General features: G+C 56.1%; 1 protein-coding gene across 1 annotated transcript; it reads left to right on the top strand.

Moving 5' to 3' along the window:
* The first annotated feature begins 1,141 nt into the window (after positions 1 to 1,141).
* LOC145520336 (uncharacterized) lies at positions 1,142 to 18,830 on the top strand. The gene is made up of 3 exons (XM_081526589.1): positions 1,142 to 1,579; positions 1,682 to 1,972; positions 17,409 to 18,830. Exons 2-3 carry the CDS (start codon positions 1,817 to 1,819, stop codon positions 17,946 to 17,948), a joined length of 696 nt encoding a protein of 231 aa, XP_081382715.1. The 5' UTR covers positions 1,142 to 1,579; positions 1,682 to 1,816; the 3' UTR covers positions 17,949 to 18,830.
* The last annotated feature ends 613 nt before the right edge of the window (positions 18,831 to 19,443 follow it).

The following is a 19,443-nucleotide window of genomic DNA, read 5'->3' as shown; positions in this document are numbered from 1 at the left end:
CGCGGACTCCGGACGCGCCCGCGGGCCGCCCCCCGCACCCGCCCGCCCCCTCCCGGCGGCCCCTGCTGCCGACGCCCCCCTCAAGGACCCGGGCCCCGCGGCCGGCTGCTGCATCCCCTCTCCGGGCCCGCGTGGTCCCCCTACCCTCCGGGCCCTGCTCCCAGTAACTAACCTCCAACCGGGCCCCCTCCCCGGGAGCCTGGGCCGCGCACCCTCTGGGCGTTCGGGTGTCCTCTCCCGGGGACCCCAGTCCGTCCACTCTCTCGGACCCCGCCTCCTTTACCACTGGACGTGGCCACGGTGGTCCACCTACCTCCCCAGGCCGTTCCATCCCCCAGCGGGGGCTCTGGCCAGACCGGAGGCCGGGGGTCGGAGGACAGCTGCGGGTCAGGAGCGGCGAGGGGCAGGAACTCCAGGGCCCCCCGTGGGCACCTGGGCCTCGGGCGAGAGGCCGCTTAGGACCGCTGGACCCGGTGGAGGTGGCCTGGCTGGGGCTCCGGGGAGGGGGAGGGGGCGCCCCCTTCCCGGGCGTGGCCTTCGCAGACCGACGGGCCGAACTGCCTGGGGCGAGGCCGTGCAGACCCGGACTGGCGCCGGCGCCGGCTCGAAGGAGACGCCTCGGGGCAGGAGGAGGCATTTTCTTCCTAGGGGGGTGGGGTGGGGGGCTCCCTAAGGCGGCCCCTGGGCAGAAGGAGACAGTGGTCTGAGAACTAAGACCTCAGCCACCTAGAACTGCTCTCCACAAACGTCCAGTCCGGGGAGGCAGCCGCGGGTAAACCCGGCCCGCGCGCCGCTGTCTCTGCTCGCTCCCATTGTACAGACAGGAGACCGAGGCGCCCAGGGACGGGGTCGGGAAAGGGAAATTGGGGAGCGGGCCTGGAACAGGTGCGGGGGTAACGGGGAGTCACCGACGTCCTCCAGCCCCTCTCCCCTCGCTGGGCCCACGGCCCTAGGGGGTAGAAGCCCAGAGGGATGCTAGGTGGGCCCGCGGCAGGGGGGAGAGCCGGGGTCCCGGCCACCCCCGGCAGGAGGGGGGAGGGGCGGCGGGATTGACAGTCGGTAATTGGGTAACTGGAGGCGGCTTCTCCGGCCGGCAGCCCCGCCACCGCGACGCCGGGCCCCTGACGTCACCCGATTCGCCAGGAAATGAACTTTTTAATAATCTGAAGAGGGAGGAAAGCCCTCGGTCCCCTCGGCTCGGGGGGCACCAGGCCAGGCCGGGCTCCGCCGGCATGCCCCCGTCACCCCCTCCAAGGCCAGCTCCGGCAGCGCCACGGGGGCCTCCCCCTGCCTCGGCGTCCCGCTGGCCCTTTCTGTCCGAGGCCTTGGCTCAGGTAAACGAGCGGGAGGACAGGGGTGCAGAGCCTTGGGCCGAGGGAACCCGAGCGTTTCTGGCCCTTGGGGACCCGTCTGCCCTGGCCTCCCTCCGTGCCTCCTGCTTCGGGGCGCGCGGGACCCGGGCTTCTCAGAACTCCGCTCTGCAGGAGAGGAGGTCGGCGCTCACCGGGTAAGGCGCACCGGGGCCGGGAGCAAGAGCTCGAGGCCCTGAGCGCCGAGCCTCGGCTGCCAGCCCGGGCAGGTGAGTGGTCTCGGCGCCTCCCGGCTCGCGCGCCCGAAACGCGCGCGGCCTGGCCCGGACCGGCGGTCTCTCGGTACGTCTGTTTCTCCTCCCTGCCTGTAGCTTACGACTCATCAACGGGTAAAACGCGATCGCCGCGAAGCCTCCAGCCTTTCTGGCCGCCTCAGAGCCCAGCAGGGCCTTCTCAAAGACAACACGGCACCAGGGACAATCCCCGGTGTCCGGCCAGGCCGCCCCATGGAGTTCAAACTCGGGGACCGAGCGCGGGAGGCCCCGGACTCGCAGGCTGGCCGCGAGGCGATGAACGCCGGAGCCGAGCGGAAGCTTACCGCCGGCCGCGATCCCAGCGTCGGCTCGCGAGGAGACGGTCGTTCCGAGTCTTCAGGAGAGCAGGTAATCGCCTTTTTCCCCCCAAAGCGCAGTTCAAATGATCTCCGGGGCTGGGTGGGTCTGCAGTTGCATAACCGCGAGCTCAGCTGCAAGCTCCTCCGGGGCAGCCTGAAGCCCCTCGGGGCAGCGTCCCGGCCACCGCAGGGATGGAGTGACCTGCCCGGTGGGTCGCTGCTCGAGCCGCAGCCCCGCTCTGCCCGCCCGCCCGGGGCAGCTCAAGCCCGAACGGGGATTTAATTACTCCGCTCGGCGGCTCAGAAAATCGCCGCGAAGAGGAGCTTAGCAGCACAGTTAAGCAATACTCGAGCGGGGGGCCTCCGGAGAGCCGCACTAGCCCCCCTTCCCGCAATCCCGGCCTAGAGGAAAAAAGGGAAAGGGGGACCCAGACCGGTCTCCCGGGAACGGGGAGTGGGGAGGGATCGCCTTCCTGGAGAAGGCAGGCAGGCAGGCGGCCCGCTCAGCCGCGGCCTTCACGGTAACAGCCCCTGCGTTGGACCCGGGACTGCTGCCTTCTCCCGCAGGAACGAATCCGCGGGGAGAGGAAAGCAGGGCACCAGGCAGCTCGGCCCCCAGCCGGCCAGTAATGGGGGGTACCCCGTGAGTGTGTCCGCTGGACAGACCGATGGACGCTAACCAGAGGCCTCCCCCACTGACCAGTGAGACTACTGGATCGCTGCTGGGGGAACAAACCTCCAGGGAGGCTGAAGGCAGCTCCCAGCTCCCAGGATAGCCTGGGCTGGGGTGGGGAAACCCGGGCTGCAGAGAGCGGATTTATGTCAACTTAGAGCCTTGGACTTTGGGGGTCTCCAGACACCCACTTTGTAGGCACGTGTTCCTTTTTTTTTTTTTTCTTTCTCCTTTTTTTTTTTTTTTTTTGTTCACTCGCAAGGATTGTTGCGAATGCGGGTCGCTGCCCTTTGGTCTCACTGAAGCTGTGTCCCTTTCCTTACATGGGAACAAGATTTTACAAAGGACCGGGGAAGGGCAGCTGCAAAAACTGAGTTTTTTAAGGACCTTTTCCAAATGACTGGAGACTCTCCAGGGGAGTGTGGCTCGCCTGGGTGCTTTCACAGGGAGCTGGGGGTGCAGACACCCGGAGCCTCAGCCCCGCGCCTAGCTGCCCAGGGCTCTCCCATCCTGGGCAACCTTCTCTTCCTCGCTCTTTGTTTCAACTTCGCTCCGCTGTGGAACCATAAGTTCGCGCTCTCTTTGTCACCAAATTCTTCTCATCTTTTCCCGTGGTCATCTAATTGGCCAGCAGTGCAGGGCGTTGAAAGAAATCCATTTGCTTAGTGGCTGCCTTCCATAGGGATATTTAACTTGCCCCCCAGCAGCCCCCCAGCTTCACTCTGGCAGTGTGGCTTGAGGGGTCCTGAGAAGGAAGAGGGGACTGCTCTGGCCAGAGGGCTTCAGAAGTCTCTAAGGCAAGGCCTGAGATCGGGCCTCAGCCATCCTCCAGAGGGGCACCCCTGTGCAGGGACCAGGAATCAACTGCTGCCCCGGCTCTTTCAGGTTCACTTCCAGCCCCCTAAACTCCAAGTCTCCCTCTCCACCCGCCTCCCTGCTAATTCTCCCACTCCCTCTATTTTCTGGGCCTTTTTGACTCGTAAAGACCAAGGCCCAGCGTCCTACATGTGTCTGCACCCTGGGCCGAGGCTCCTGGGAGATCTTGGGAGGTTCTACCCGCCACCTCTAAGCCCGACAGCGCGGGGCCCTGCTGAGACCTGCAGACAATCTAGCTGCGATTCCCCCTCCTCCACGAATCACCACAGTTTGCTTGTAGGTCTGGCGGCCCGGCAGCAGGACAACGGGTAAATCCGTTTCGTTAGATGCAATTTGTCTGCAATTTGTCAACCCGGCTGGGAAACGCGCCCCAGACGCCTGGGCTGCCGCTGGCCCTTCCTGCTTCTCGGATCCTGCCTACTCATGAACGAATCCCAGCGCGAAGAGCCTGCATAGACCAGAGCTCACGGCCAGATGTCCCCGACCCCTGGAGACCTGGCTTTTTCCAAAACAACGAATTTCCTTCCGTGTTTTCCGGGAAAGGAGCGGCCACGGCATCCGGGGGCCCTGAATGCCAGACCTTTCCCCTCGTGGGTGGGGAAACCTGGAGTTCAAGCCTGACCTCTGCGGAATGATTCTAAATGCCCTGGGTGTAGACAAACCCAGACCCCCGCCGTCTATGCCTCCCGCCTCCCCGGAGGCAGATCCCCAAGCCGACGGCCGCCCCATTCTGATTGAAATTCCACTAAAAGGATTCCGACTCCAGCATGGGGCAGGGAGGAGGGGGGGGAGAATTTCAGACCCCAGGTTCTCCCCACCCGCACCCCAGCCACACAAGATAAAGGAAGGCGGGGCGCGGCGCGGGGGCGCACGCAAGAGCGCGCCGGGTTAAGCCGCGCAAAGCCGGCGCACGGGACCAGCCGGCAGGTGCAGCCAGCGATCGGCTGCCCGGCTCGGGCGCATCGTCGCCAAGGCCTGGAGGTGGGGGCCGGCCAACACAAAGGGCCCAGCTCCGGGAGGGTGTGCTCTGCATCTCTCAGAATAACCGGGACTCGGGGCCTACGGCTCCGTCCGAGAAATGGGAAGGCTCCCGCCCGAGTCGGGCCTGCTGGCCACAACTCCCGGAATGCTCTCTCCAATTTGGCCCCTATGACCTGGGGTTCCAGGTGCTCGGATGGCTAGGGTGAGCCCTGAAGGCCACATGTTGGGGGCACCGGGCCAGGCGGACAGCGGAACTAGCATGCCAGGTGGGCTGAGTCTGGGGGCTGGCAGGGCCCTGGCCAGGCGAAGGGTCAACTTACCAAGCGAGATGCGGTGGGCGGCGCCCCCGGGCGGATGGGGCCGGGGCGGAGCGGGGCGCCCAGGGAGCCGCGGGGGCAGACCACGTCACCAGCGGGGCCCGGGCGGCGCGGAGAGCGGCCTCATGGTGTGCGGCGGGCGGCTTTTGTTTGTGGGGTGGATGACAGGGCGATGGCAGCCACGAGGAGACGTGAGCGGTGAGCCCGGCGGCGCTGGCCCTCCCTGCCCCCCGCTGCCGCGATCTGCTTTTATTTCGACAGCACTTTGTGGGGGGAGGCGGGAGCACCGTGGGGGGTCAGGAGGGTGCCCGGGGCTCGGGGCCCAGCCTCCCTGGTCCAGCCATCGGCGGCCAGTGGGCGGTGTGCACTCAGGGTGCCTCTCCCTACTCGCCTCCACTCCAGCCCACTCCCACTCTGGCAGGGGCGCACAAGCCGGGATGCGCTCAGAAAGGCCAGCAGTCTGTCTTCCGAGACTCTCCCCTGGGACCTCCAGAGACGTGGGCACACGCGCTCACACACGCACGCACACAGATGCCTGCTCCTCCTCCTCCAACCCACCTCCAGTCACACGGCCACACATACATCCATGCACACGCATTAGCACACTAGGCATGGATGGACATCCTCGGGCAGGAGGTCTAGGTCACACCGACATGCACACACTCAAATGTAGCTTGACGTACATCTGGCATTCACACGACTGCCTCCCTCACTCCCAGGCTGATCAGGCTGAGTGTAAACAAAGCCCTCACCCTGGCCCACCTATAGCCCACCCCAACTCCAGAGCAGCCAGGGGATTTTAGAAGTAGAGTCTGAGGCACCGCGTGGCCCTTCCCAGGAGAGCCCTGGAGTGAGTGGGCAGTGGGGGCAGAGGGCTGTTCTTGGAAGGCTGGGTGGAGGAGCGGGGAGTCTTCACCCCAAGAAACTCCTGGGGTTGGGAGCTAGGAAGGCCAGTTCTTGAACTTCCAAAGTTCCTACCAGGAGATTCAGCACCGTGGCTGGAGTCCCATCCCAGCTGCCCAGGGAGAGTGAAAGTGCCCTTGGGGACCTTTGGCCCAAAGACAAAGTGCTTTGCCTCCAAAAGACTGGGAAGTGTTTGCCCCAGTGCGCCCAGTGAGGAGGTGCGTCCAAGCTGCTGGGTCAGCGGGCATCCTCCACGTGCGGGGCTTTCTTGGAAGCTGGTGGTGAGCGTGCTGCCTGTGTGCGTCCTCTGGGCTGAGTGCCGGCGTGCGTCTGTGGACATTTGTGAGCACACTGGAGGGAAGTCTGCAAAGCTGAGGCTATTGGTCTGTCCGCTTCCTCTTGTGGGTCCTGGATACTTTGTGCCCTTGGTCTCTGTTCTGTAGGTCCCTGCGAGTTTGGGCACTGTGTGTGGCTGTTTCAGAGTGTGACCCCGCAAGTGCACTCGGGAGGGAGTAGCTCTGGAACTGGATATGTGCCCCTGTATATCTGTGCGATCGCTGGGACCGTGGACCTTGTGATAGGAAGTGAGTATTTCCAAGTGTCTGTCTACACGTTGCTGCGTGTCCCTGTGGACACACACAGGAGTGGGCGGTAGCAGCAGTGTCTCTGGGTCCCCTGTGTCTGTGAACTGGGCTGTGGGCATCCGTGTGCGTGGATCTGTCTGGGAGCCATGTGTGGCTCTCCTCCCAGTGTTGCTCTGTGTCTGAGGGCTGTGGAGGAGTGTGTCTCTGGATGACACTATGTGTGTCTCCCCAGACTGTCTGCCGGCGCACCTTCCCTGACTAGCAGGGCAGGCCGCCAGCGGAACCAGGGTGCCATTTGCCAGGGCACTTACTGTCTGTCTGTGGGAGGGGGAGATGAGCTGATAAGGCTTATCTGCCAAAGCCAGCGCCATGCTGAATAACTGCTCTAATGAGGTGGCCTCCTTGGGGGGGCCGGGGGGGGTCGTGCAGGAGCGCACCCCCACAAACCCAGCAGGGGCTGTGTCTACTGGGCCTTTCCTAGTCTGCCCTGCTCCCTGGGAGGGGGAGTTCCCCATCTCCATCCCAGTTACCATCTCCCTTCCCAGCCTGGCTGGAGCCTCCCTGGGGTGGATGGAGAGACATGGAAAGTCTGTGCTTGAAAGGCCCAGAGAGACAGGTAAAGGGGACAAAGCAGGGAGACCCCAGGACAGACTGTAAAAAGCAACAGCAATAGAGGGCCTGGTGGAGGGTTGGGGGACCCTCAGGGATATAAAGAAGCAAAAAGTAGCAGAAAGAAAAAAAAAAGTGGCAGAAAGGGTTGGAGATGGGAAGAAAAGCAGTGAAAGTGTTAACCGGAGAAAGAGACACGGTCAGAGAGACAGGAGAGATACAGAGAGGAGGGCACCCCGGGGGCTCCTAGACCTCCGCAGGAAGGACAAGCGGAGAAAGGGCCCCCGGGGGAAGGAGGGGAGAGAGGGGATGTGAAAGACAGACTGGGCGGGGTGGCAGACGGAGACGGCCCGCCAGCCGGCCCCCCCCAGCCCCCACCCCCCACCACGCACGTCCGAGCATCCTCTAGTGCCCAGGCCCACCGGCCGGAGGGCGTGAGCGGGGAGCTCGCCGGCGGGCGGGCGGGGCCCCAAGGCGCGGGCAGGGGGGTCCGCGTGGGGCTGCGCCGCTGTCCGGGGGTAATTTTTCATCTCGGCCGGCTAATCTTTGTTCCCGGCGAAGATAATGAATAGCCAATCGTTATCTGCCCGGCTCCCGGAGGCTGCCCGAGAATGGGGCTGTACAGGGTTAGGGAATTGTTTCCAAAGTGCCGCGGAATAAATGGTGTTCCTTATCTCTGCCTTCCAGATTATCGGAGCCCTTTCAGAGCGCTCACAACAAATGCGTCCGCCATCGAATGCATCATTTACCACCGCAGATCCGCGCGTTGATGGGCAGGCAGATAGCCGTCCGCGGGGGGCATTCGGGCACCCGGTACGCGGGCCGCCGGCCTGCCTGCCTGCCGAGGGCACCCAAGTGTGTGTCCCCGGGTGTGCCCGGCGTGTGTAGATGAGCAGGGCGGTGTGCCAGGGGGTGAGCACCGAACGAGCAGGGGTGTTGGCGTACCTGCGGGCACGTTGAACAAGTGTGAGATGAGGAAGCGCCGGGTTGTGTGCTCGGGTTGTGTGCTCAGGCCGAGTGCAGGGGGTGGTCCAGGTGAGGCTGCCTGAGGAAGGGATGCTACGTGAGCGTGCGGGCATGCGTGTCCCCCAGCGTGAGCAGACACGTGCGAGAAGGGGCGGTCGTGCCAGACTGCGGGTGCAGGTGTGGTTGGGGGTTTCTCCACGTGTCTGCCCTCCGCAAGGCTGTCTAGGAGTGCACAGCAGGCCAGGCGGTGCGTATCCGGGCGTGGGTGTGCCACAGGTCCTCGGGCCCGCGTGCTCCTAGGCGCGTGCCTCCACGCGTGACTCTGTGCACGGGTTGCGGCCTTATGTATCTGCTGTGTGCCCTGGGGAGGGGGCAGGGGCCTGTCCCTGGGCCTGCCTGTGGGTGGGCGCCCCCTGCACACACGAGCCGGGCCCCCTCCAGCCAGAGGGGATGTGTGCCAGGTACCATGAGTTGCCTGTGACCCAAACGAGGAGTTCGGCAACACCCAGGGGCCAGCGGTCCCAGCCCGCCTCGGGGCGCGCCTGCCCGGGGCCCCAGAGCCCCCTCGCTGAGGACCTGCGGCGAGAGAGACCGGAGTCCGGCCGCCAGAGGTCCCCGCGCCGCGAGCGACCCCCCCCCCGCCGACAAAGGCTGTGCTTTCCAGGCGCGCGCGCGCGCACCGACATGGACACACACACGCACGCACACGCGATGGTCCCCATGGCGACGCAGATAGCGCCGCAGCCATTTTCCCTGTCTCCCCGGAGCCTATTATACGCCGGGATTAGCTCGTCGCCAGGCAGGTCAAACCCAAAGTCACCCCACCTGCGGCGCCGCCCCGCCCCTGCCCCGCCCCCCGGCCAGGCCCATGACCCCCAGCGCGTGGGTGCTGCGCGCCCCCTGGCGGCCCCGCGCGGGAGCGGCGGGCCGGGGTCCGCGGGCCGGGGTCTCTGTCCGCCAACCGGGCGTCCCCAGGCCCGCCGGGCCTCGGGACCTGCCTCCCAGGTGTCTGTCGAAAGGATGGATGGATCGGCAGGAAATTACAGACGCCTGTCAACGCCATGCAGCCGAGTTGGCAGCAAGATCATCTCTCAGAAGGACCCTCTAGAACCTACCTAACAGGCCTCACTGACCCTCAGACCTGGAGTCCCAGTCTCCTACTACGGCCACAGGGGCTGGAACATTCCCGTCCCAGGCTCTCTGCCCGGGTGTCGCCCTGCCTGCCCCTCTGTTCTCCGTCTGTACTGAGTATTTCTCTTACAGTGCCTACTGGGCACAATGTAAACTCGGCCGGTCTGTCTCTGCTTGCTCCCAGGGGTCGAGGGCTGTCTTGTTCCCCGCAGCAGCTCAGCCCTGGAATCCTTGGGGGTCCAGGGAATGCAGGCAGCTGGGCCAGCCCCAGCATCTCTGCTCCACGGTTACACCCTGCCCACCACCCATTAACTGTGCACCCTGGTCCCTGGGGTGCTCGGCTCCACTGACCTGCTGCAGCCTCCAAGTCTGGGAGGGGGTGCTTGAGGACCCCCACTGTGTGCTGTGTTTGAGAGGGCAGGGACAGCAGCCTGGTCCTCAGGGAGCCCGGCCTCTCCCCCGGCCTGGGCCGCAGGAGACTTCACTCATAATACAAGATAATTGCCCCAGCCTTGTCAGCAGGTGTGATGATGAATTGCTGTGAGCTGGCCGACAGGAGGCCATGGCCCCAGTGGGCTTCCAGGCGGAGCTTGGCCTGCCCATTTCCCTCCGCAGGAACTACTCAGCAGTGCCCATTCCTCCTGGAGCAGCTCAGGCTCTGGGGCCAGGAGCCCCCAGCACACACAGCCCCTTCCGGCAGGGGGGCCTTTGGCAAGCTGCTTTCCTACTCTGAGCCTGGTCAGGCCCTGGCATTGTTACGAGAATTCCTCACGAGCATGTATTTGAAAGCAAGTCGCATGCAACAACCCACTACTACCTATATTTGGAAGTGGAAGAGTTCACATGAAGAGATTTGTTTCCAGCTTCGCTTGAAAACCTGGCTGTCCCGGGCCCACATTCGGCATGGTGGAGGTGGTCTCACCAGCCCCGGGCCCCACTGCAGGCCCCTGGGTCAGGGATGTGTCCTTCATAGAAATAAGGGGGGGGGCTGTGGCCACGCTGCTCTTGAGTTCCTTCTCTGCATGCTTTGGTGGTATTTCCAGTGTACGTCTCCCTCGGTTCTGTAAACGACTTAGTGTTTGTGAGTTAATAGATCCAGTGGGCACTTTAAAGCGCTCGGCAAGTGTTTTGCACCCTAGGGACACAGTGTTGAGCAAAATGGCGATGGTACCTGTCTAGGGATTGCCTCGGTGAGTGAGCAGACTTGACACCTATGAACACACTGTTGCAAATTGTGAGAGGAACCGTAAGAGGGGAAGACCACGCGTTTACAAATATCGAACCAAGGCTTTTTTGCAGAGACATACTCTGGGCCTCCTGTGCTGAGAGGTCGGGGGGTGGGGTGGAATAAAACCAGGTACGGTCACTCTGTGGTGGAGGTACAGGCACATCAAGAGTTTCCACTCGTCCCAGTCTAGTCTAGGGGAATTGGAATCCCTGGTGCCTGAGTGAGGAAAGGCACTTGCCCTAGGCTGGGAACATTATATGTAAAGAGTGTCTGCAAATCAATAAGAAAAAAAAGTACAATTAAAAAATGGGCAGAGGTATAAAAAGAATATTCAAAGAAAATGAAATAGAAAAGTATCTTAATGAAAACATGCTTAATCTCAGAGAAAAGAAAATTTAAAATATGTGAGAGATTTGGAATGAGAGAAGTGTTCTAAAATTAGACCGTGGTGATGGCTGTAACTCCATTAACTTATTAAAACTCATTGAAACATACAACTAAGCTAGCTTTATGTGGCATAAATCATAGCATGATAAAGATGCATAAAAATAAGCTAAAAACCAGTATGAGATACCGCTTGATACCTAGCGATATTAGCAAGTATCAAAACACATGATTGCATATTGTGTTCCTCGAGGGGGTGGGGGGAGATGAGCTGGCAGGAGTGTCTACTGATGCACTGTCAGGGTGGCATGGGAAATGTGATACTATGGAATTTACAAATGCATTTATGCTTGGAGCCAAGAGTTCCATTTATAGGACTTTTCTGAGAGATACGCTCCCAGACTTGTGCAATCTGTAAGGGAATCCATGGCAGCCTTACACATTATGGCACGATTGGAAACTCAAGATGCTCTCCTGGAAGAGACTCTTAAAAGTACTGTCACACAGCCAAACAGTGGACTGTTATGCTGAGGAAGAAAGGAGGGAGGGAGGAAAGAAAGGCAGAAAAAAGAAAAGAAAGAAGCAGCTCTCTATACGGATATCAAGTGATCCCAAGAGAGAATTAGTAGCGCACTGCAGAAGCCTAAGTGTGGTGTGATTCAAAACGGGGATAAGACGAGAGGATCCACACAGATTTGCTTACATATTGACAGAATTTCTCTGGATGGAAAACAAAAGAACCTGTTAACAGTGGTTGCATCTACAAAAGGATATACGTCTGGGTGGCTGGGGGTAGGGAGAAGAGAAGGACTTTACTGTGGAAGCTTTGATCATTGTTTAAAACTACACAAATGATAGACAGATGGAGATGGAGATACAAATGGATATACACATATCCTATATAAAAAAATGAAGGTTAAAGAACAAAATATTTTGATTAGAAAATAGAGAGAGGAACAGAAGTCTGCCAAGAAGAGAAGTTGGAGAAAATTCCATCACTGGCTACAGTGCAGGGAAAGAAGAATTCTCTGGCCCTCTCGGCTGAAAGGTGAGTTGATCCAAGTAGTTTGCAGAGTCCTTTGTATCTAGTACAGCTGAAGACAGAAATGCATGTGACTCAGCATTTCCTCATTGAGGCATTTCAGAAACCCTCACACATGAGTAGAAGAGATGTAGGCAAGGACATTCATGGGGCACTATTTGTAAAAAACAAAACAGAAATTAAAAAGAAACTCTGGACAAGGGCTAATGGCCCATCTCAAGGGAGCTGGATCAGCCACGAGCGGCAGCACACATGGATGGAACGCCGTGCAGTGCGGACCTTGTGTGGCTGGCACAGGGCTTTGGTCAGAGGAAGAACCGGCAGAATTTTAAACACAAAACAGAACCGTATATTGTTTGTGGAAATAAAGCACATGAAGTAGAAGTATAGAGACAGAAATGGGATTAAATCTTCTGGAAGATATCATAATAAGGTCTGGAAGAGAGCATGCCAGGCCATGTTCTTGGATGGGAAAACTTAATACCATAAAACTGTCGATTCTCCCATATTTTCGGCACAAATTGAACAAAATTCAAACTGGAATACCAACAGTGTGATTTAAAACAAAACTGGATAAAACAACCTCAAAGGTTATGTGGCAGAATGAATGCCCCAGGATAACCAAGGAAAACTGGAAAAAGAGTGACATGGGGTTTTTGCCTTCCCGGAAATAAGAACATAGTCTAGAGTCACTGTAATCAAATCAATATGGCTCTGGCAGAGGAACAGACAATGGAAAACAACAGAGAATCCAAAAATAGATTTCCACGGACATGAGGACATAATATACGACAAAGGTAGTAGTTCAGCTCGGTGGGAAGAGGGCAGATTGTGAAATAAGTGGTGTTGGCACAAGTGAACATTCTTCTGGCAGAAGAGAAAACTGGACTGCGCTTAGATAGAGCCAAACAGATTCCAGATGGATTAAAAATGTAAATGTGAAAAATAAATGACTAGCAATCTCACAAAAACAAAAATCTTGGAGGCAGCACATGAAACCTGGACGGACGAAATGCAAAGGCCAGAGGGTGGCGGCCTCGGGGCACCTGGGCAGGCAGGCAGCTGCCCGCGGGGCTAGGGGGGTGCCCAGGCGTGTCCGGGGCCTCCCCAAGGCCCGGGGTTACCCACTGCCCTCTGCAGGAATGTTTGCCTCAGTGCATCACCTCCTCTGCTGTTCCATTCACCCCTTTCTTTAAATTGATGGATGTCTTTATACAGTAAATTGTCACTAAGAGATAATTTTATATTACTGACAAGATAATGGGTTCGGTGGGCTAGTGTTTTCTGATGCACATGGCAATAAATGTGTTGACTATCAAGATGGGAAACTTTGGCGGGTGGGTTCAGAGTGAGTTTTGGAAGTCTCTCTGTGGGCAGGAGGGACGGGAGCGGGGTCGGAGCAGTGGTCCCCTAGAGGACAGTGAGGCGTGAGCCAAGGTCACGGGGAACGTCCGCCCCTCCTCCTTGTGCACCTGCCTTCAGTCGGTTATTCCAAACTCTGACCTTTCCCAGCGTCAACACAGCTACAGCCCTGGTCCAACCTGCTGACATCTTTCCTGGATTCCTGCACTAGGCTTCTGGATGGAAGGCTTCCCCACTATCCCCTCAGACCGCCACGGCAGAGAGACCCTGGGAAAATGGGAGCCTGCTCCTCCTCGCCCCAAGGAGCGCACACCATCTGACCTAGCCGCTTGTTGACACTTTGATCTCATGCGTTTGCTTGCTTACATCCAGCCTGCAGGGATTCCTGGCTGTGCCTCAAGCCGACCTGGCACACGTCTACCCCAGGACATTTGCACTTGATGTTGTTGCACTTGCTCAGAGAGCCACATGGCTTCTTCACATGCTCTAGGCCTCGGCCCGAAGGTCACCCTCCCTGAGAGCCTTCCTGGACCACCTCCTGGTGAGGACCAGGCCAGCCGTGGGTAATAGCCAAGAGCAGATGGGTGCTGCAGGCTCTCTGGAGAGAGGGAGATAGAGACTGAGGGACAGAGAGAGGCAGGGGAGTGGGAAACAGCCATGCAGACAGGACTGCTCCAGGCACTCTAACTGCAGTGCACCCAGCTGCAGTTCCCGTGCCCAGGCAAGGCTGCAGGAGAACACAACTGCTACTTCTTATAGTCGGGCCTTCCAACCCCTGGCGAAACGAGAGGGCATGACCATAGCAGGGGGCATGAACCACAGCACGTCTCCAGGCTTGCAAGCAAGAACACTAGGAAATGTGTTCTCCACACCGACCAGAGCAGCACAGCTCCCAGGTATACGCCCAAGACACAGAAAAACGTGTCCACACACAGGCTTGTACTTGTGTGGTCACAACGGCCCCAGAGTGGAGAGAGGCCCATCACGTGATGAACAGCTGAACAGTGGTCCAGCCACACGGTGGAATATTACTTGGCCGTAAAAAAGGACCGGAGCCCTGAAACACGCTAAAACATGGAAAAGGCAGTGGTAAGTGGTTTTTAGTATATTGACAGGGTTGTGCAACCATTACCACAATCTAAGTTTAGACAATTTGCATCACCCCCAAACCCTTTATCCATCAGCAGTCCCTCTCCTTTCTCTGTCCCCACCAGCCTGTGGCAACCAATAATGTGCTTTCTGTCTCTGCTGTGGATGTTTGAGGTGCACGGACCCACGCACTCCACTCTGTTGTCTTCTTTCCCTTAGCACGATCCCGTCAAGGTCCATCCGTGTCGTAGCATGCTTGAAACTTCTCCGAGAGTTCCCTGGGTGGCCGCCCCCTGCCCACCCCCACTCCATGGCCACGTCTGCGGTGGGCACTGGGGCTTCTCATCTGCTCGGTGGTAGCCGATTCCTGACGGTGCTGATTTCAGACATTTCAGACAATGTCACGTAGTCTTGTTTTTTTTTGTTTTGTGGGTTTGTTTCTGCCAGGCTTGTAGTTTTTTCTGGTAGTGCATCCCCATCAAAAATGTATTTGGTTTTCTCCTCCCTTTATTTCATTATAAAAACAGACTGTGAAATATTTCAGGTACACACAAGTACCTGAAGAATGTAAAAGATACTTATGTAGCCAACACCTAGCTGAAGCATTAAAACATCACCGTTATAGTTGAAACACGGGCATTCACTACATACTACAACTTCATTTGTAACTTGGAGGTAGCAAGGGGTTTTCTAAGCATCACACAGCAAGCAGAAAATATAAAGAAAAAGGATTGAGCTTCCCTGCTGGCCCAGTGGTTAAGAATCTTCCTGCCTGAGCGGAGGACACAGATTCGATGCCTGGTCTGCAAAGATCCCACACGCCACAGGGCAGCTAGGCCCTTGCATCGCAACTACTGAGCCCGCGTGCTGCAAGTACTGAAGCCTGCGTGCCTAGAGCCTGTGGTCTGCAACAAGAAGCCACCGCTCTGAGAAGCCCGCGCACTGCAACAGTAGCCCCTGCTCCCCGAAACTATAGAAAGCCTGTGTGCAGCAATGAAGACCCAGTGGAACCAAAAAAACTTTAATTAATTTTTTAAAAAAATTTAACAATTGATCCATCGGACTACATAAAAAGTGCCAACCTCTGTATAGTTAAAGGTGCTATAAACAAACTTAAAAGATCGACAACAGATTGAGAGAGAGAATTAGTATTTGCAATGCATATAATGAAGTACCAGTCATATCTGTAATATGCAAAGTGCTCCTAAAAATCAATAAGGAAAAGGCAAACAACAGAGAAATAGGCCATTTGCCTAAGAAGAAACATCATGGTCAATAAACATATGAAAAGCAAGCATGCCCTCCTTTGCAACCAAATAAACAAAAATTAAAAACAACGAGATGCCACCGGTCATTTAGCAGACTGGCTATGCACGAAAACTCACACAAGCATCAAGAGTGATATCACCCTTGACTGCGAGCCTGAACCCACAGGAACGTGAATCCTGCTCTCCACTGTTGATAGAATATAGATTGGTGAGGCCTGTATGCACGACCAGTTAGCCGGAAGCCACCTGAGTGTAAAGCATGCATACACTTAGTAACAGATCACGCAGAAGTACTATTACTAGCATATGAGAAGATAAATGTACCAACCTCATTTGTAAAGAAAAAAATCTTGAAAACAGCTTTAACGTTCATAAATATGGACTGGTTAAATACATTTGATATAAACATGGACATGAGTCTGAGCAAGCTCCAGGAGATGGTGATGGACAGGGAAGCCCGGCGTGCTGCAGTCCATGGGGCTGCAAAGAGTCAGACACGACTGAGCGACTGAATAACGACAACAATTATTTGGCTTGTTCTGCAGCTTTTTCAGTGGATGAGCGTAGACATGCATGTGCTGATAGGGAATGCAGTTCACACTTTATTTCAAGTGGGGGGAAACCAAGTTATAGAACAACAGGTATAATCCCGCTAGGTTGTTTTAAAACCCTATATGATAATTGTAGGTGCACTCCTCAAGGTTCTCTGGGAGAGACATGGTTTAGATTGTAATAAAAAAAACATCTCTTTTGTAATCCAAAAACCAGTAAGAACTTTGAAAAACTAACACAGAATGTGTGCTAAGTATGTGACCTAAAGCTCTTAGGTTTAGAGCTATGATCCCTTTGGGTTATTTCTGAGTATGGAGCAAGGTAAGAGCTGGAATTCTTCTTTTTCCATAAAGATATTTAATTGTTCAGCCACCATGTTTAAAAAGCAATATTTTCCTCCATCCATTTACTTTGGTGCCTCTGTAAAAAATCAACTGGCCAGGGAGGGATAAATCAGGAGATTGGGGTTGACATATACACACTACTATATACAGTAGATAAGGAATAACAACCTACTATATGCTACTTAATACTCTATAATGGCCTATGTGGGAAAAGAATTAAAAAGAGTGGACATATGTGTACGTATCACTGATTCACTGTGTGCATCTGAGACTAATACAACACTGTAAATCAATTACACTGCAATAAAAATTTGCTTAAAAAAACTCAGTTGACGGTATACTTGTGGGGTCTATTTTTGGACTCTTTTCTTTTTCACTGATCTACAGGTTTCTCTTAATACCAATATCACACTGTCTTCTTTGCTATACTTTATAAAAAGTCTCAAGGGGAGACTGTGTACTGTTTCTTTTTCTCAAGATTATTTTGGCTCTCCTAGGTCCTCTGCCTTTCCACATAAATTTTAAAATTCACTTGTCAATTTTTCTTTTAATCAAGTCCATCAGATTTTGACTTGGCGTGTACTGAATGTGTCGGGCAGTCGGGGTGACTGACGCCTGAGCACTGCAGGACTTCTGATTCATGACTGTGCTACGCGTCTCCGCTTTGTTAATTCACCTCTCATCTCCGTATATGAGGTTTTGTAGATTTGTTTTATTTTGGTTTATTATTTGCCCGAGTGGACAGGGAGAAGCTGGGCTGCAATGCAGTCACCACGAGGCTCTGCCAACCCTCGGGGAGCCCTGGTGGCTGGGTGGCCTTGGTCCAAGAGGGAGCAAGAGGGGGCCACGCCTCTAGACTCCTATACTAGGTAGGCATTGGATGCCGGCCATCCCCAAGATGGGGCCTGGCCTTGGGAGACACAGCTCCCCTGAGCTGCAAGTGATGGATGCGGCTGGGAGCCCCCGGCAGGCAGGTGGGGGATGAGTGCAGACCCCGAGGCCTGTCACCGGGTCCACTGGGCCTGCTGACTCTGCCGAGAACCTCTCCAGGAAGTGGGAGCATCCCAGCAGGGTCAGGATCACCTGCCAGTCCCTGGAGCATGGACGCCCCAAGAGCTCAGGCAAATGGCCGTGTCTCCAGACTGGTGGCCTTCTTGTCTGCTCCTCTGTCACCAGCCGACTCCTGCTGCGCCCTCCTCCGAAGGATGCCCAGAGGCACCTGTGGGGTCTGCCTGCTGGCTGACCTGTGCCAGTCTCCCTCCAGCGCGCCTTTGGGGCCGATCTTGCTGTGAACACCAAGAAGGGCTCCTGGCAGGTGACAGCGGCTCCTCGGAGATCCATGCCTCCTGGGACTGCTCCGTGGGCTCGACGGCTCTGCTTTCTGGCTGGAGGACGGTGGGGCCCTGGGAGCATCCCCGAGGATGGCCGGGAGCGGGTCCCCGGCAGTGCCATCAGTGTGCTTCACTCTCAGACTTCCTCCGGCCTCTGCGGGAGGCCTGGCGGTGCCAGCCGACACGTGTGGCACAGCAGGCTGGGTTGCAAAATATATCCGGCACGGCAGTTGGTGAAGGAGTTATGCAATCGCCGCCAACTTACGGAAACCACCTCGCGGTGCTCCTGGGAGGCGAGGAGCCCAGCGGTGCCACCCTGGCCACAGGCTCAGGGTCCAGAGTGGCCAGACTGCGGGTGGCAGGAACCGTGACGGATCTTCCCTGAAGTGGGAGCGTGTGACCCACAGGACCCCTCGACGCTGGCATCTCCTCCCCTGAGGGATTCTAGGGTTCCTCTGTCCTTCACAAGCTCCAGGAGATAGACCCCCCAGACTCCCAGAACCCCCAGAGAAGAGGTCTGGCCTTAGAGAGGGGGCTGGAGGGGACAGCTGGAATGGGGAGGGGGCTGGGGACCCCTCCTGTAAGGAGCTGAAGCGGGGTCTGCCTGGAGAAGCGTCCAGCTTAGGGGGAGCAGGTAGCATTCAGGGGCACAGGTGACAAAGCTGGGGCCTGCGGGGGCATCACAGGGAGGCAGACCTCAGCCCCTCATCAACGCACATCCCATTCAGGGCTCTCCACCAGCTGACCACCTTAAACCCCCAGGCTGACACATCATACCTGAGGCTCAGCACCTTCAAGAGGCGCTTAAATTGACTCCAGGTGGGAACACACCCTGGACACATTCTCCCATGCCCTTTCCCTCTTAGAAAGGCCAGCTGCGACCGAAGCCCTGAGTTAAATTGTGATTTGTGCAAAACTTCAATGTATACACACTCACTAGAGTAAGTCGTGTCTGACTCCTTATGACCTCACGGACTCTAGCCCCCCAGGCTCCTCTGCCCATGGAATTCTCCAGGCAGGAACACTGGAGTGGCCCATGCCCTCCTCCAGGGGATCTTCCCAACCCAGGAATCAAACCCAGTTCTCCTGCTTTGCAGGCAGATTCTTTACCAGCTTAGCCACCAGGGAAACAATATTAAGTCTTCCAATCCATGGATATGGAATGTCTTTCCATTTATTTGAACTTTAGTTTCTTTCATCAATGTATTATAATTTTCAAAGTATAAATCATGCACTTATTAAATTTATTGCTAAGTCTTTTATTCTTGTTTGGTGCTGTTGCTGACTGAATTGTTTTCTCAATTTCATTTTCAGATTATCCTTTCTAAGTGTATAAAAGTATAACTGATTTTTGTATATTAATCTTGTATCCTGCAAATTTGCTGAATTTGTTTATTAGAGCTAATAGTCTTTGCATGGTTTCCTAAGGATTTTCTATATGCAACATCACTTCATCTATGAATAAGGAAAATTTCTACTTCTTCCTTTCCGATGGGGATGCATGTTATTTCATTCAGTTGTCTAACTGCCCTGGATAGACCCTCTAGAACAACGCTGAATCGAAGTGGCAGGAGTGAACATTCTTGTCTTGTTCCTGTAGATGAAGGGAAAGCATCTGGTGTTTCACTATTAAGTATAATGTTAGTGATGCGGTTTTAAAGATGCCCTTTATCAGCTCGAGGAAGTTCCCTTCCATTCCAGCTTTTTTTAGTGTTTTTTTTTTTTTTTTTACCACGGAAGGGTGTTGCATTTTATCAAACTCTTTCTGCATCTACTAAGACGACCATGTGTATTTTGTCCTTCACTGTGTTGATATGGCACATTCCATTGATTGATTTTCAGACGTCAAACCAAATTTGGACGAATCCGGCTTGGTCATG

This window comes from Giraffa tippelskirchi, chromosome 9 (genome assembly GCF_054371585.1).
Source record: "Giraffa tippelskirchi isolate mGirTip1 chromosome 9, T2T-mGirTip1v1.2.pri, whole genome shotgun sequence".
In the NCBI taxonomy this organism is placed as follows: domain Eukaryota; kingdom Metazoa; phylum Chordata; class Mammalia; order Artiodactyla; family Giraffidae; genus Giraffa; species Giraffa tippelskirchi.
The sequence above is the reverse complement of the archived record's forward strand: the minus strand, read 5'-3'. Positions and strand labels throughout refer to the sequence as shown.